The sequence below is a fragment of the Vipera berus genome, assembly GCF_964194415.1.
Source record: "Vipera berus genome assembly, chromosome: Z".
Lineage (NCBI taxonomy): Eukaryota > Metazoa > Chordata > Lepidosauria > Squamata > Viperidae > Vipera > Vipera berus.
Window position 1 is genome coordinate 30,007,943 of NC_138205.1, and position 17,827 is coordinate 30,025,769.

At 43.0% G+C, this 17,827-nt stretch overlaps 1 protein-coding gene across 1 annotated transcript; it reads left to right on the forward strand.

The window, feature by feature from the left end:
• Positions 1-852: 852 nt before the first annotated feature.
• LOC308678935 (lutropin subunit beta-like) lies at positions 853-17,710 on the forward strand (the record flags this gene model as incomplete). The annotated part of the gene is made up of 3 exons (XM_081346164.1): positions 853-914; positions 15,822-16,050; positions 16,938-17,710. 3 exons carry the CDS (start codon positions 853-855, stop codon positions 17,166-17,168), a joined length of 522 nt encoding a protein of 173 aa, XP_081202290.1. The 3' UTR covers positions 17,169-17,710.
• Between the last annotated feature and the right edge of the window lie 117 nt (positions 17,711-17,827).

A 17,827-nucleotide genomic window follows, 5' to 3' on the forward strand; every position in this document is an offset into this window, starting at 1 on the left:
TTAAAAATATCAGTAGTAAACTGTCCTTGCTGCACACATTTCCTGACACACTGCGGCATACTGTCTGTATATGGTTTGGAGATGAGTTTGAAAAGAAAAAGTAATATTAAAGGATTCAAGTGCAGTTTTTGAAAATGAGTCTTAACAATGTCAGTTCATTGTGGCATTCCAAGCAAACATTTGTGAATGTAGCTTTTGTATTGCTTAGTTTATAAATACCCTAGTTTTTGCACATAAAGAAGAGAAAGAAATCATTGTTAATAATAAATATGGTTTTCTTAATTTTAAAAAGAGGCATAGATGCCATGCTAATCTTAATGTCAACTTTATTAAAAAGCTAATAAAACCTAAAATTCTTGGTAGGTATTCGGAGGTCCTTCCCTGAGCCAGGTCACCCACTGCAGAAATCTGAGAGCTGCAGCCTTCTTCCTTCCGAATCCCTTCTCTGCACCGACCCCGATTAGGGCTTCTCACATTTTTCAGTTATAAATCTCGACCAAGAAGCATCCCTACGTATCCTGCGGCCGAGTAACCGAGAGATGCATAAAACCTGGGACGCGCCCGGGATGTGACGTCAGGGAAACCGTTGGCCAGCCGCGCCGGTTGTAGTGGGAAACCGTTAGCCACGAGCGCCGTTTGGAGGCGTGGCCTCGGGCTCAGCAGCTTCTCAGACAGAAGCGAGAGCGGAGCGGAGAGAGGTCAGGGCGAGGACGACTTCAACAGAGCAGCCTCCCGTTTGCGCTTTAACAGAGTCCTTTTGGGCAGCTGTGGGTTAGTCAAATTGGCAAGCAACATCCACACACTAAAAAAGGACGTGTCGACCTGCAGCAGGCCACACTAGCAGATGGCCCCATGAGTGCCATTGTGAGCAACCGTGAAATTATCTCAGTCGATCTCTGCTGGGATCCAGGAAGGTGCGTGGGATAACCGCCTTCCAGAATTGACAATAAAGATTATCTTAAATCCATTCTGGGTTTTATTTTTTTTAAGCAAGCCGTGGATGAGGTGAAGCATGAATACATGGTCTGTATATCTGTGCGCGATATGTTGGAAGTTGTTAGTGATTCCAGTGTAAACTTGTCTTGGGTTTTTAAAAACATTTTTCAGTTATAAAGATGGCTCAGTTTACTTTCAAACGGAAAAGAGAGAGAAAGATGGGAGAAGTGGATGAAGCAGCAACTCTTATAATTCGGCAAAAAGATGAATTGAAGGAAAATATGTGAATAAATTGCCTGGAGTTGGGTTCATTAAGCTGCTCGTCCATTTCTTGACTTTCACCAAGCTCTTAATTTATTCATCCCATTGGTTTCAATATGATCCACAGACCAATTGCTTAATTCACACCTTCACAGTTACCGTAATCTTTTTTGTTTCCTTTTTTCAGTTTAGATCTTCAAATTGTGCCCTGTAGTGCAAAGTGGTAATAACAGGCTTTACAAAAAACTGGCAGATTTTTAAAATTGCTTTGTCACCTGGAAAGGAATTCTTGCAAACTCAGTGGTTGGTTAAGTTGGTTTAGTAAAAATGTTGGTGGAATAAGAATAAAAGTAAAAGTATGATTTGTTCACATAACACAGCCTCAGATCATATTTATTTATTTAGCATATGTCATATCATACATGGACTAGCAACATAAATTCACATTTCAACTAGATTAATAGAACCCAATAAAATATAAATGCCAAAAAGACCTATGTTGAAATATCAATGTCTAGACCAGCAGTCCCCGATCTTTTTGGGCTTGGCAGAATAGCGGCCGGGGGAGGGGGAAGAGGGGATGGTTGTGTGCCAGTGGCAGATGGCCATATGAGCTCATGCAAGTCCATTTGTGCTACTGGCCCAAATGGAGCTTCCTGAGCACAAATGGCTGTGGCTCAAGGGTTGGGGACCCCTGGTCTAGGGCATCTAACCATTGAAGTGCAGCATTGTTTACATTTTGAAAAATCATACTGGACCAGTATATGTCCTCAGTTTATAGCTGGTCACAATGTATAGTTTGATATGGGACCCCACAGTCGCACTAAGGATATTATGCCCTATTTATACAGAGAGGCCCGGCAGATGCCACGTGAAGTATGAATTCTACTTAGGATTGTCCATTAGTAATTCAAAGCTTGGCACCTTTTTTGTGCAGTCATTTATATGTCTTCCTATAACTGGACATTCAGCAACCCATTTGGCTTTCCATTGGGAATTGATGTTAAAGTTGTTGGGCAGATGTGAAGGTGCCAGTGGGGTCTTGCTGTATTTGAGTCTTCCTGCTGATAAATGAGGAAGGTCAGCATGCACCTGTAGCAGTGAATTTTTCATATTTTTTCTGTATTCTCTCACTAGTACATCTTGCCTTCATACTGCTAAGCTTGTAAGCCGCCCTGAGTCTTCGGAGAAGGGCGGGATATAAATGTAATAAAAATAAATAAAATAAAATAAAACTGGCAATGCAATATGGCTCAGAACAGGAAGGCAGCAAGTTAGAATGGTTTTAATACATCTGTTTATAATCCTCATGATTATATCAGGAGTGTGGTGTCTAAATGGCAGTTGTTAGCCATACAGGGGCACAGTATTCTGCTGAGGAGGAGACCAGTCCTAGGGCTGATGACCTGAGAGTGACAGCTGAAGATCAGATCATATGCACATTTATCTGGAAGTTTCTGTATACAGGTAGACCTTACAACCAGTAATTTAGTGACCAAGTGTGCTGCCCCACTCATACACGTGTAACTGGTTTAGTGAGATGATTAATATTCCCATTAATTCCCTTTACCAATACTCAGAATTGTCCCAATAAGTCCAGCCACAAGCAAGCCAAGATTAATCCACAAATTGGTCAGTAATCCATAAACAAGTGAAAGTTGCTCAAAGAAATGGCTCCACCAAACAAACTTAAATCCAACAGGCAAAAATGAAATATACACATGAAAGCTGCAGGGCACAATTCCAAGCAAGGTGAAGCAGGAAGCACAACAAACAAACAAATGGCCAGCAAACCAATACATTGTTCCCAGCAAAGCCTCCTTCTGCCTGCTGTCATACATAGTCAGCTTCCCATGCAGCCCATCAAGATGGGCGGGGTCTTCTCCCAAATAATCTGGTCTCCATTGCTGCTCAATTTTCTCTGTCCTGTGTGCTCTCAGATCAGGTGCAGAAGGCAGTTCATCTTCCTCTTTGCTGGCTGGCTGCCCCTGCAAGCTTTCCCCAGCTAAAGTCCTTTTTGATTCTCTTCCAGCCAGTTGTTTAGAGCAGGGGTCCCCAAGTCCTGGTCCATGGACCGGCACCGGGCCACGTCATACCAGCAACTGGGCCACGCAAATAAGTGAAGCCCCATCTGCTGGATGCAGGTAGCACACAAAACCACACCCCTTTTGGTCCGTGGAAAAATATTTCTCCACAGAACTGGTCCCTGGTGCCTCAAAGGTTGGGGGCTTCTGGTTTAGAGTTATTAATTAACTGAGTTCCTGACATGCCAGGAATGCCATCCCTTGAGCTTATCTCTGAGGAAAATTCTGGAGTTGTCCAAGGGAAACATCACACCAAGTTACAAAGGATTTCCCCGGTGACATCTTGGCACCATCTTGCCACAGCCATGCCCCCACGCCTGCCTTGTTGCTAACATCTTGGCACTGCCATTTTCGTGCAAAACAAATTGCCACAGGAAACTTGCCATGGGACAACTCAATACAACCCCCCACACCTCCCTTCACAGGAGGTGGCTATCAGACACGGTATTATGATAGGCCATGTCTCTCACCAGGCATGGCCAGTTGGTCAGGTTAGAGTGCACCCACCTGCTTGGCTGTCTGCAATGTCATCATCACTGCCTGCCTACAAGAGATGTGTTCTACCTATTGCTCGCCCACCAGTGTCTGTCAATGACTGCTGCTTGGTCTGCCTTTCCAGGGAGGGGGGTTGCCTTCCTTCTCTGAAGGCTTCATCACCTCACTTTCTTGCGCCACCCGTGCAAAAGGCAGGCTAAACAGGAGTCATTGACATTCGCCAGACAGCTGTCACCATCCCTGCTTGTTCCTCTCCCTGCCCAGGACCTGTCAGGGCCCAGCGCAGCACTCCAAAGGAGAAGTTCAAAAAGCCAAGACTGGCATGGATGCCACCCTTCCATGAGGGTAATTGTTTCTCCTCAATACTTTCTTGGAAGGGTGAATTTTATAATCTTTTAAACAACTGCCAGTTTATTTTGCTTTTGTCTCCCTGTGCTCACTCTTTCCCCCCCCAAAAAAGTCCACTTGTGGGATTTTGTTTTTTAATGCCACAAGATTTCCAAAATGTAAGCAAATCTATGGTGGTGGGGAGGATAGAACACTAAGGGTTAATAGGCTGCTCTAATTCCTTGTTAAGTTTGACCCTTAACACAGTTTCTGTCAGGACCCACCTCAATCCACATCTTAGGAAATAAGAACTCTTGGATGCAAGTTTAGTCCAAAAGGAAAATGTTTACTAGGATGGAATTGATTGTGGCAATACAAGACGGAATCTAACAAAGTTACATTTCAATCCTATATAAAGCATTCCCATTTCAGCCCCTCCCCTCATCCATTTGGTCAGATGTCAGGCCCTTCCATGGGAAAGGGAACTCTCCTTGGTTTTATGGTTATTGCTTCCTTTTTTGTTCAAATGTTCCCTGTTGTTTGAAGATGCCTAAAGTCTATCCTCTCCCCCCCCTTCGGAGAGATGGCAGAATCCCCAGAATAAGCACATTGTTCTACCTATACATTTATGAAATGTGATATAAATGGATTCTGACAGTTTCCTTTTCTGCTGTAGAGTATAATATACAAAAATCTCATGGATTGCCTGCCCCAAATCATCCAGACAAAGGGATTCTGAAGGCGGAATGGGACAACTTGCTGCAGCCAACTTACCATGGCCAACTCTCCATGATACAACTCTGTGCAGGACAATTCAACAATTCATTTTAATTATTTAAAATTATTAAAACATTTAAATTTTTCATTCACATTTCACTTGGTCCCTCCTTTGGGATCCTTTAATTATTGCACTATTTCTTCAATATTAGTGTAACTCTTGCCCCATGGCGAGTTGGCCATGGCAAATTGTCCCGTAGTGAGTTGGCTGTGGTGAATGGTTATACACTTTTCTGAGGGGTTTACAAAGATGAAAGAGCTTCTTCTACATCAAGCCATACACAATCTTCAGCCTTTTCTTCTGGGCTCAGCTGCACCAAGCAAATTTTATTTGGTTTCAGGAGTGAAGCCAGCTATGTGGGGAGGAATGCCCATCCCAATTTCCATATTGCTAGTTATCTCAGGGGGAGACCAGACTTCCCTGGGAGTCAAGCCGGTTTCAGATATTTGATGTTAGCAGGCCGATGACTTTTATTACAATGAACGTTGTTGATTGGCCCTACTTGGCCCTCTTTTCTTTTATGTACTCAGTGTTCGCTTTTCTCATGTCTTAGTCCCCTTCCCTTTCTGGAATAGGACAACTTGCCACGGCCAGCTCAGCATAGCCAGCTCACTACTGCCAGCTTGCCACTGCCAAGTCATCTCTGCCAACTCACCGCCATCAAGTCATCACATGGCCAACTACAGGGAGGCAGGTAGCCAGATGGAGAGTCAGGTGAGCAAGCAAGCAAACAGGCAGAGCAGAATGGGGTGGCAGCTGGGGTATCCCATTTTCACCTCCTCCCTCAGCCATCATTGCTGCCATGCTGACCCATGGGCCAAAGAGGATCAGGGACAGCAACTGGTGGTGTGTGTGAAAATGTGACACTCCTGACTGCTGCCACCTCCCTCCCTTCCATCCTGCCTATCGCCATTGTCCCTGGCCTCTGGCCAGTCCTTGACAGCAGTGGTTGCAGCAACCATGGGGTGTGTGAAAATGGGAAGTCCCCGGCTGCCACCACCACTCTGTGCTCTCTCCATCTGCTTGTTCGCCTGCCCACCTGGCTGTCTATGTGGAGTTATCCCTGTGGTGAGCTGACCGTGTGTAATTGTCCTGCGATGACTTGATAGTGGTAAATTGACAGGCAACTTGGCGGTGGCGAGCTGGCCATAGCAAGTTGTGCTGGACCTTTCTTTTCTATCCCTACAATTTAGGAAGGAGATATCATCTAGATCTTCTCCCCAGAGCAATAATATGGCAGTTACAACTTTTGGATTGAGGAGATAAATGCATCAAGACAAAATCTTTTTTCTGACTTGAATTTTGTGAAAGAACAAAGCACCATCCATCCATTACAGCAGATTGACCACTGTCTATTTGGTAATGGCTCCTGACTCCAGTCATTTATGAGAATTCCCAAAAGCTTTACCCAGGATTCTATTGGCTCATTTGCATTCAGTCTGCAAAATTATAGGGCTTCAATAAAGGTTGAGAAAGAGGTTCCGAGTTTCTCAAACTGTTTCCATGTCAACCAATTACATCCACAGCTAGACTTCATCTATGCCCCTTTTAATTTGTATTACAACTGTTTGGCCCCTAGGTGACGATAGTGTGTCATCTTGCTCTTTAAGATTTACTGTTCCCATTTTCCCCTTCATCTGTATCTCTATACTACTAAAAAATCTTGTGCCTGGGTTTTTCTTTTTTTGGTGTGTGTTTGTGCAACTTTGAATTAGACAAAACGGTACAACATAGGGCAACAGTTTTTGAATCAACATGTCCAAAATGGGATAACTTATAGAATGTGCCCAAATCCAGCTCTCATGACTCCTGAAGAATTGGTATTTGGGAAATTTATGGCCAATTCAGTGTTGCTTTGCTGCCATACTGTCATGATCAGCCACGACCAGATGTTTATCATTTCCAGTGGTTCTGACAGTTTCCCACAAGGCCATGGGGAAACCAACAGGAAAGTCAAAAGTTGCATGGCTAACTCCCTCCCATTCGATATTTATAGCTCCTCTGTCCTTGTGCTGCACTGCAATGTTGTACCACTGTGCACTACTAACAACTCTTGCTGCACCCATATGCATTCTCCCCAGCCCATGCATAACTCCTGTACATCCATCCCAACCTGTGCTGCAATGCCTTCCTGCATGGTACCTGTCATGCACTAAGGATGGACTGTCAGGGCATGGGACAGATCAGGATGGCTGTGGAAGAATGTGAGAGAGATGCTACATGGTTTGGGGAGGGCACATGAGAGTACAGTATGAGTTGGCAGGAATGTGCAGTGGTGCAGGAATGGCCAAATGGCAGAGAGGTGCCATATCATTCAGGGAGGGCATGCAGTGGTGAGGCACAAGCCAAGAAAGGTAAATGGGATGCACAAGTGGCCATCATGGTGTGACTGCAGTGGAGTTGTGGAAGTTGCACAGTGGGAGAGACTTGCCCAAGGTACTTGCAACACTCCCTGCTGGATTCCCCATTGCTTTATGGGAAACTGTAAGGGAGCATTGGAATTACGGTTAGGGTTCACATGCTGCAGCTCCCTGCAGGAGTACAGTGGTGTTGCTAAAATTGAAGCAGCTACAAATTTGCCAAAATTCAATTCCCTTGGGGTCATTATAGTGACATTGTGGAAGATTACTTGATTACAAGGAAGGCAGTAACATTCTTTCACTTTCATGGATCAATGCCTTATCATGGCGAAGGAACTTGTGCAGCTGAATGAAGCTATGAGCTATGTTGTGCAAGGCCATCCAAGATGTACAGGTCAATCAGAGCAATTGCTAGTAGTTCCAGAAAGAGTAAAGCAGATGGACCAAAGCCAAAAGGTGCACAGCTAAGGATTCTGTAAAGCAGGGGTCTCCAGCCCATGGGCCGGGGCCCACTACTGGGCCTTGAGCCTTTCAGAACTGGGCTTTGGAAATAGTGGGCGAGCACATGCATGCACACTTCTCCACTCATGTGTGCATGCTCCATTTGTGAAAATGATGGGTGCATGTGCCCACCAGTTGCACAAGTGGACCTGTGTGTTCATGTTTTCCCGCCACATACATGGGACCATCCCCTCTTTCACACACAAATGCCACTGGTCCACAAAACTGAAAAGAAAGTTACTGGTGTTGCTAAATTCAGATTTTAACAATAAAGGACAGGGGAGGAGGGGTTTTGACATTGACGAGACCTGAGACTGGGAGCGACGACAGAAGAGAAAGAGAGCTGGTTGTTACGGCTTTGGAGACTAGTGGCCATCCAAACTTTGATTGCTGTTACTTGTGGAACTTTGGCCACCTAATGAGAAGGAAAGACTTACTGGAGAAGAGCCTAATGCTGGGAAAGATGGAGGGCAAGAGAAGAAGGGGACGACAGAGAATGAGGTGGCTGGATGGAGTCACTGAAGCAGTAGGTGTGAGCTTAAATGGACTCCAGAAGATGGTAGAGGACAGGAAGGCCTGGAGGAACATTGTCCATGGGGTTGCAATGGGTCGGACACGACTTCGCAACTAACAACAACAACCTGTGCAACTTATAGACGTTGTGGCGAGTTGCCCTTGCAGGGTGAGCTGTTACTGCAGAACGCTGACTACCTTTGTTCATGTTCCTATCACTGCCTGGAGCCGGTGTTTTCCCCACCCCACTTGTTTCCAGACAGTCGCTGTGAAATCATTGACTATTGCTGCTATGACTGCCTGGAGCTGTTAAACACCATCACGCATTGACTATCGGGGCTAGAGGCTGATCATCTTTGTTCTTGAAAGCCCTCTCTTTTGACGAGTGTCTGCCACCTCCTCGCTTCGCATGAGCTTCTGCTAGAAGAGATACTTTACTGACACCTTGAGAGCGCAGCTACAGACCACGACCTGTATGTTTAGCTTTTTAGTAAATAACAAAACCCATATCTTGAGAAGTCATCAACAATTATTAAAGTAAATTTGGCCCCTTCCATTGATGGAGGCCAATTAAATCAGCATGCACTAACTGAAAAATCCTGTCAGATTTCCTATTACTTCTTTGATTTGGCCTCTTTGCAAATAGCACAATCCAAACAGTTGTCATAATTTTTATATTTAAACCTACAGTCAGCTCAGGCATTTTCTATATTACTTCAAAGCTTGCATGACCCAGCCTTCTGTGTAATAAACATGCATACCCATTATGCTTTGGTTCATTAGAAAAGATTGTCTACACACTGCCATCAGTTTCCTTGTGGTTCAAAACATATAAATTGTTTAGTTTCAAACCTTATGCACACAACCTCCTATTCTTTATGACCTTGCATTTACCCTTTGCAAAACTTACTTGTATGAATGTGTCTAAGCAAGACACACTCAGCATATTGTGATCTAAATCTGGTAGACATAAAACCTTATCAAACGACTTACCAATACATGGTACATATGCTGTTCCTTGCCCTTGTACTAAATAATAATAATAAAGTTGGAAGGGACCCTGGAGGTCATCTAGTCCAACCTCCTGCTCAGGCAGGAAACCCTATACCATTTCAGAAAAATGGCTGCCAAGTTTCTTCTTAAAAACTTTCAGTGTTGGAGCATTCACCACTTCTGGAGGCAGGTTGTTCCACTGGTTAATTGTTCTAACTGTCAGGAAATTTCTCCTTAGTTCTAGGTTGCTTCTCTCTTTGGTTAGTTTCCATTTGTTGCTTCTTGTCCTGCCCTCAGGTGCTTTGGAGAATAGTTTGATTCCCTCTTCTTTGTGGCAGCCCCCGAGATATTGGAACACTGCTATCATGTCCCCCCTCGTCCTTCTCTTCATTAAAGTAAAAGGTAAAGGTAAAGGTTCCCCCGCACATGCGTGCTAGTCGTTTCCAACTCTAGGGGCCGGTGCTCATCTCCGTTTCAAAGCCGAAGAGCCAGCGCTTGTCCGAGGACGTCTCCGTGGTCATGTGGCCGGCATGACTAGACGCCAAAGGCGCACAGAACGCTGTTACCTTCCCACCATAGTGGTCCCTATTTTTCTATTTGCATTTTTACGTGCTTTCGAACTGCTAGGTTGGCAGAAGCTGGGACGAGTAACAGGCGCTCACTCTGTTACGCGGCACTCAGGATTTACCTTTTACCCCTAATCATCTTTGTTGCTCTTTCTAGAGTCTCAATATCTTTTTTACATCATGGTGACCAAAACTGGATGCAGTATTCCAAGTGTGGTCTTACCAAAGCATTGTAAAATGGTATTAACACTTCATGTGATCTTGATTCTATCCCTCTATTAATGCAGCCTAGCACTGCTTTTTTGGCAGCTGCAGCACACTGCTGGCTCATATTTAAGTGATTGTCCAGTAGGACAATCTTTATGCAGCCATGTTGTTTACTTTAGACAGCTGTTATTTTTCTTCTTCGTTGGTATTGTGCTAAACTGGCCTTTTATAATCTCACTTTTCAAAATTTCCTAAGCTTATTGAGTTGTTTTCCCCTTGAGGATTCTCATCCATGGAATCCTTCCCAAGGTTTCTCTAAGTTTGTCGAAATTAGCTCTCTTAAAGTCCAAGACTAGTTTGACTGTGTTCTATTGTTTGTGCTTGCATAATGTTGAATTCCAATATTGCATGGTCACTCCCCATCCAAGGTTCCTATGGCTTTAACACCTTCTATCATTTCATCTCTGTTAGTGAGAATTAGGTCCAATATGGCTGATCCCCTAGTTCCCTTCTCTACTTTTTTGGGAGACAAAGTTTTCTGTTAGGTTTATCAGGAATCTGTTTGATCTTCCACTTGGTGCAGAGTTTGTCTCCCAGTTGATGTCAGGGTAATTAAAGTCTCCCATTACTATTGTGATGTGCTTCCTACATACCTTAGTTAACTGACTAGCTAAAAGTTCATCTATTTCCTCTGTTTGGTTGGCTGGCCTATAGTATACATCTATGGCAATGTCATTTCCCCACACACACACCTTTATATTGACCCAAATGCATTCAAGACAGTTTTCATCATTGTTGTGCTCTATTTCTATAGAGATATATTTATTTCTTATATAGAGAGCAACTTCACCTCCTCTTTTATTTGGTCTGTTTCTTTTAAATAATTAGAATCTCTCTAGCTGTGTGTTCCATTTGTGGGTTTGATCCCACCAAGTTTCCGTAATGGCAACAATATCATATCCGCCCTCATTTACCTAAATTTCTAGTTCACCCTGTTTGTTGCTCATGCTCTGTGCATTAGTGTATAGACATTTGAGTCCTTTATGACTAACCCTAACCTGTGTGGTGCCTCCCTTATTTTCTTACCACTTCTTTAGCCAATTGCATCATGCAGGAGCCAGCACTCTCCAACCAATCAACTATAATGTGTGTTCTGGCTCATTGTACAACTCCACTTCTACTAAATTTAAATATCTTAACAGTAAGTAACAAGAAATTAATTGGGGCTCCATGAAGCTTCCCATTTTATACTGGTTGAGGATGAATTCTGGCTTTTGAAATAAAAGTCCACACCTCTTAATTTGCTATGGTTGAAAAATATTGACAAAAATAACAGTATTATGGACTTAGGTTGGCCCTGGCATTAATTAGAATGATTTGCCTGCCTCAGGTAGTTGATTTTGGTGGCATTTTTTTCTTTTTATAATGGGAGTGAGAACAATAGTTGCTGAACTTTCTGCCTAGAGGGCCAATATAGCATGGGTAGCCTTGAGGATTATGGATCTTGAGTATGTGTGGTGCTCATGGTAATATTTGTGGGAAGTGCAGCTTCAACTGATGTTATCAATCCCACAGGTTACCTTTCAGGAGGTCTGCAAGGAAGGTGTCTCCCATGATAATCACCATGATTTGTTCACATTTGCATTTCTACCTTTTGCCAGGGGCCTCAAAGCAGCATAGAAAACAGCTCATTTTACCCTCACAATAACCCTGTGCGGTTAGGAAGAAGGACTTGTCCAAGGCTGCACAATAATCCCCAAGGCAGATATCTCTAGGGAGATGAATGACTTGGAACCAGCTGACGCTTGTCCTGATGTCTTAAAATACATTACCCCACTTATCTGACGTAAACAATGTCTCCTCCACCACTCACAGGTAGGAAATTGCTGCTAGCAACCTTTCTGCAAACCTTCACAGGTGTATTGTTTTTCCTTGGGAGAAATTGCCAAGCAGCCAAGGCCAACTGACCTCAGTTCATAAACCCTGCTGGCTTGGCTTAGTTGTGATGGCAGACTTTTGAAACTGTTATGGTACCCAAAGAGGAACCAATACTATAGCTGAAAATGCAAAACTATGTCTATGAAAATGGGAGGAAATTGTATCCATAGCTTAGTTGTCCTGTTGCTCAGAAATACTTAAGTAATTAATCACAATGGGGACCAGAACAGAACTTGAGAATGAGCCCTGTCAGGAATTGGAGGCCATGTGGCTGCCAAAAATATTAGATACAGTTGGATTTGGTAGTCAGGTCCTTCCTTCCCTAGGTCCTACAATTAACTAACCAGCTCTGGGCCTTTGTGGAAGCAAGATTGACATTTTACCTCCTTGGCAAATGTTTACCTGGATCTCAGCTGGGAAACTGTGAATTTGAGTCAATTCTCACACTGAAGAATGGTTGACAGTTAAAAAGAAAAGAGAAAAAAGCTTCTTCCGTTACTATTGTTTTTCTCTTTGAATCCAAGGTGACCCTTATATACTGAGGAATGGTGTGGTGACTCAGCGCTTAAGACGCTGTGCTTGTCGGCTGGAAAGCCAGCAGCCAGGATGAGCTCCCATCTTCACCCTAGTTCCTACCAACCTAGCAGTTTGAAAGAATGCAAATACAAATAGTTAAATAGGTACCACTTCAGTGGGAAGGTAACAGTGCTCTGTGATGTCATGTTGGCCACATGACTGCAGAAATGTCTTTGGACAGCGCTGGTCCAATGGGCTTGAAATGGAGCCGAGCACTACCCTCTATAGTCAGCAATGACTAGCAGAGTAAAATCTGCAGGGACTCCCTTTCCCTTTACCTCATATACTAAAGAAAAATTATGTGGAGGTAATGCCAAAAATGCTGCATGAAGTTTGAGTCTGGTGTGTGTATGGAAATCTGGAAGATAATCTCCTATTGGGGGAAGGGGAACAGAATTTCCCACAATGCTTTAAGTCAGCTTTTCCCAATCTGGTGTCCCTCAGTTCCTCTGCAGCTCTCTGCTAGCCTTGACTATAGTCCCACTGGGTCCTTGAAGCTCAGTTTGGCATCAAGGACACCATATTCAGCAATCCAGGTGGAAAGCAACCAAGGCAGAAAGAGATTTTTCACCTAGCAACACCTGATGTAGTCCAGAGTGGCAGCCTTGGAGACGCAAAAAGCCATGGTTGATGGAAAATACTGCATGGCTTTATCTGATGCTATTGCAAAACAGAGCTTAGGACAAGGCAACCCCACCATGGGAGGGGGAGCAGCAAACTCTGGGCCCCATCCAAGTTCTTCAGAAACCAATTTGTGGCTCTTACAGCCCTTTTCCTGTGTACTGTAGGCAGAAGTGGATTTTCTTTTTCTTCACATTGGGAAGGAATTTCAAGGAAAAAATGATGCTTTAATTACCAAACTCAGAAAAACAGACTGCCTTGTTCCTTTCAGTGATGTCCCATCAGTGATCATGGACTCAAACCAGGGCTCAAAGTACAGTCTGTAAGCAGGAATTGAAAGTCATGATGATTTAATTCACCAAACTCAGTAAAAACGGCCTGCTGTGTCTAATATCCTCTTCTCTTCCCTTAGAACATGGAGTCACCAATCTAAGCATTTAATACATCAAGAGTAGATGGAGTCAAGAAGTAGCGTCAAATACATTTCCCTCGCCAGCACAAGCAGTTTATTCTTATTCCTTTACCAAGCATGGTCATTCAAAGAACGAAATGCAAAATTTCCACCAATGAAATATTATTATTATTTGGACATTTCATCTTTCCACTAACAAAGGATTGAGGCTTCCCAGGGCATTTCTCACTCTGAGAAGACCTACCTCATGCTTGAAACTCATTTATTCTTGTTATTACCACATATCTTTTGATCCTCATATTCTAACCATCTTGATCCCAATTCCTGCTCATAAAACTTGAGTTCTGTCCTAGTCTTCACAGTATCAACAAACTTCCCAGATACAAATCCTGGCTAGAAGACCATTGTGATCTGACTGTAAATCATTACTAGCTAGCAACAAAAAAGACAGAAAACTCTTTTCCCCCAGTTGGTGATCATCAGGATTTTTGCAGCTCAGATCTGGTAGCCCTACTGTAACATACAGTAGTATCTAGGTTACTGCCCGTAGAAGATTGGGAAGCTTAACTTTTCTCTGGGGTTTATAAATGAACTTGGATCAGTTTCTTTCAGCTATATCCACTTCACAGTGTTGCTGCAAAGATGGAAAAGTAACTAGGGTGGAGGGAGAAAGTGCAGCAGGCTGTGGAACTTTCAGATTAAACGAGGACTTGAAACACCGATTGAAGTGAAATTGGTTAAGTGTTGGCTCCTTAATCTAGGAGCCAATATTTAACCAATATTTCCAGAGGGAACTGTGACTATGTTGTTAAAATCCTTTGTTGTTGCATCTTGGTTATTAATTAGATTTTTGCCCTTGAATCTTTTTTATCAGCTGTATGATGGGAGGAGGAAAGCCCTATAAAAAGCAAGGGAGAGGCAGATACACTGCAATTGGATGACAGCCCTGGAGACGCAATGAAGCTAATGCAGGTATGTACAAATGAGGAGGCAGATAGCTGGGTCAGTGATGGTTCCTGCACGTTAACATGATCTACTGAGGTTGCCAATCAAGGGATGTTGCTTTAGCATAATAGGAAATTGCAAAAAAAGGTTAATTGTTGGATAATAGAGGCTTCCCAATGGTTAGGGTCTACCTATATGAAGAATTGGTGGGCTCGCTTTGAACAGAGTCTAGGCAGCCCATTGTTAGGGATACTATAAATACAAAGCCTTCACTAACAGAGCAAAGTTGAACAATTCTTTCCAGCTCTCACATCCAACAAATCTATATTTACTTTCTCCAACTGTCTGCCCTCTGGATGAGCTGGATACATCTAAATTAGCCATGCAGGCTAGGAATTCTGGAAGTTGTGCTGAACACAAAACAGTGGGGAAAGGTTTCTCTACATGCATTCGGCCAAAAAGTGGTGCTTTTGCTTCACTAGGCGCTACTGAGCAAGCATGGATTGGTTATATGAACTCTTTTGAGGAAATACCTGCTTGAGACAATTGACAAAACAGATCTTTTTCAAAGATTTCGGTATCTTATATACCCAGAAAAACTATATTTTATGTTAAATATTTAGATTCATGTATATTAATTCAATTATGTGGTACTGAAAAATCAAATAATAGATAATGGAAGGACAAGTTCAGGAAGGGCACCCAATCCTTCCATAAATAGTAGGATGCAGATACCCTTTGCCCCCTTCCCCCCTTTTCTTAGTGTAAGTATAGAAATACAATCCTGGCACCTTTGTTCATTCATTAAATAATTTTTGTAGTATTTTAAAAAATCAGCTTAACATCCAGGTGTTTTTTAGGCATACAGTGACTTTGTGGTCAAAAAGATCAGGATTTGTTGGCAGAGGTTTGGGCAATGATCTGGAACCTGGAAATATTCACTATGAATAGTCACAAGAAAAATCAGTAACAATATTTGCATATCTAAATTAGATGCTAAATTTAGGAGTCACTATGAATGAACTTTTGTGTAAAAAGCTTGTAATCTGTGCAGTTCAATATTTTTGCTGACAACAAACGTTTGGGCTTAGAATGTGCTCAGAGGTATTGTCTTTTATTTATGTTTGTCTCTTATGACCATGACTCTTATAAACAATAATAAACCAGATCCAGCAGACAGAAGACTACCTACTGAAGCTATAATAATAATTTATTAAACGTGCAGGCTGCCCAACAATTTCAGTCCCATTTGCACAACATCCCTTAGAGCTTATGCTATAGGCTTATGTTTTGAAACTGATGCCAAAGCTATGAAATTTTTCTCATTTCTTCCCTCTTTTACATCCAGGCAAAGAATCCGTTGCTAGCAACATTCTTGTTCCTGGCTGCCACTCACTGTGCCATTCACCAAAGTGGTTTGGCCAGCAGTAACCAACCCTGCCGCCCTGTCAATGCTACCATTGCAGCTGAGAAGGACGACTGCCCTGTCTGCATGGCCATCACCACTTCCATCTGTAGTGGTTACTGTAAGACCAGGGTGGGTAGACGAGGGAGGAGTGTTAGGACAACATTCCTTGTCCCAAGCTAGCACAGATGGCCATGATGTGGGCTAATGTGCCTGGAAGGCACCTAGATGAGAAAGCTATCCCAGCACCCTTTTAAGATTCAAGACAATGCAATGATCTTGTAGATCTAGATTATGCTCATTGGAACTGTTTGTGGTTAATTTGACAAAATGTCTTGTTGGGGATTCTGAGAATTGTCTGCAATTGATGGGGCTGATGAATCTTGCATGAAGTGCTATCTAAGCATTAGCCCAGAAAGGGGATTGGGAGGAGCCATTTGGGGCCTTAGCATTAAGGCTGAAAGGACATTGTAACCTTCATAAAATAGGACCAATTATTTGACTCAAGCAGTCACTACTCTTCACCTGCTTGGCTACCGTACTACTGGGGGAAAAACTACACATGGCCTCTGAATTATACATTTCCTGTTACATATTACAGCCTAGCAGGATTTGCTTTCCATCTTGGAAGAACAGGCAACCTCTTCCTATCAGAGGCTTTGTGCATCCTTAGTTTCCCAGATAGAAGATATCACTTGGAGAGTATTATTTCTTCATTATTTGCCTTTAGCTGACCACTTTGCTGCCCAGTTTGCCGTTTTATCTTCCTACTACTCATTACAAAGGCAGTCAATGTCCCAACCAATTCCTCAGCTTTGATAGCATTGAGAAGGGATCTCTGGAAGTTGCTAGTAGCAGCATATCTGGAGTAGTGGCAAGCCATACACACTCAAATGGGCAGGTAAGAGAAATTAGGTCAACACTAGGCAGAAGGATGGCCCCTGTGCCATTTTTGGTTGCTGCCCCGTGAAAGAGTAGGAAAGAAAGCCTGTCATGTCTAGCCACTCTCTCTTTTACAGGAAATGGTGTGGAAGCCTCTCTTCTCCTCCTTCAGCCAAAAGGTCTGCATTTACAAAGAAGTACAATATGAGACTACACTTCTGCAAGGCTGTCCCCCAGATGTTGATCCATCCTTCACCTATCCTGTAGCTCTCAGCTGTCATTGTGACCTGTGCAACATGGACTCCAGTGACTGTACTGTTCAGGGCACTGGGCCTGACTCCTGTAGCAACCAAAATCGTCTTGCCTAATAAAGAAGGGTGACTAATAAATGCCATGCTAGGCCAATAACAGTGCATATACTTGTAGAGATGCTTTATTGAATGGAACTCTGGCATTCAAGTCCTTTCATGCTCACTCTATCTCCTTTTCAGTCTTCTAACAAGACCATACATTATAGGAACCCACCCTGACTATAATCTTATCCCATCTCTGCTTCTGAGAACAGTGTAAACTCTAAATTAATTGTAGCATCCTGGTCTGATTTATATTTCTGCTCTAAGAAAGCCTGCATTTTAGAAAGCATAGTCAAGCAGTTATGCATTTGGAAACCTAATTTGATTACAATGTATACAGATGCTATGATTTGGACAGTGGTAAACCAGAAGGGTTGCTGTGGGAAATATAAGGAAGGAAGCGATGAGATATTTGAATTAGGGTTCCAAGCTTTTGAACTCCCAATTATTGAGGAGAATGGGACATGTAGGCCAACACATTTTTCCCCTTTGTCCACCTATTAAAATAGCTCCTTCTCCTTTCAAAGATTTTAGATCATTAAATATACGCTCTTTGAAATATCTGGGATCATGGGCCAGAACTTCAGAACATACCTCACAATAGGATCACTTTTACTTTCCCTTTCCTTTCATTCAATTATCTCTTCATACCAAAGTGAAAACCCACTGGGGAA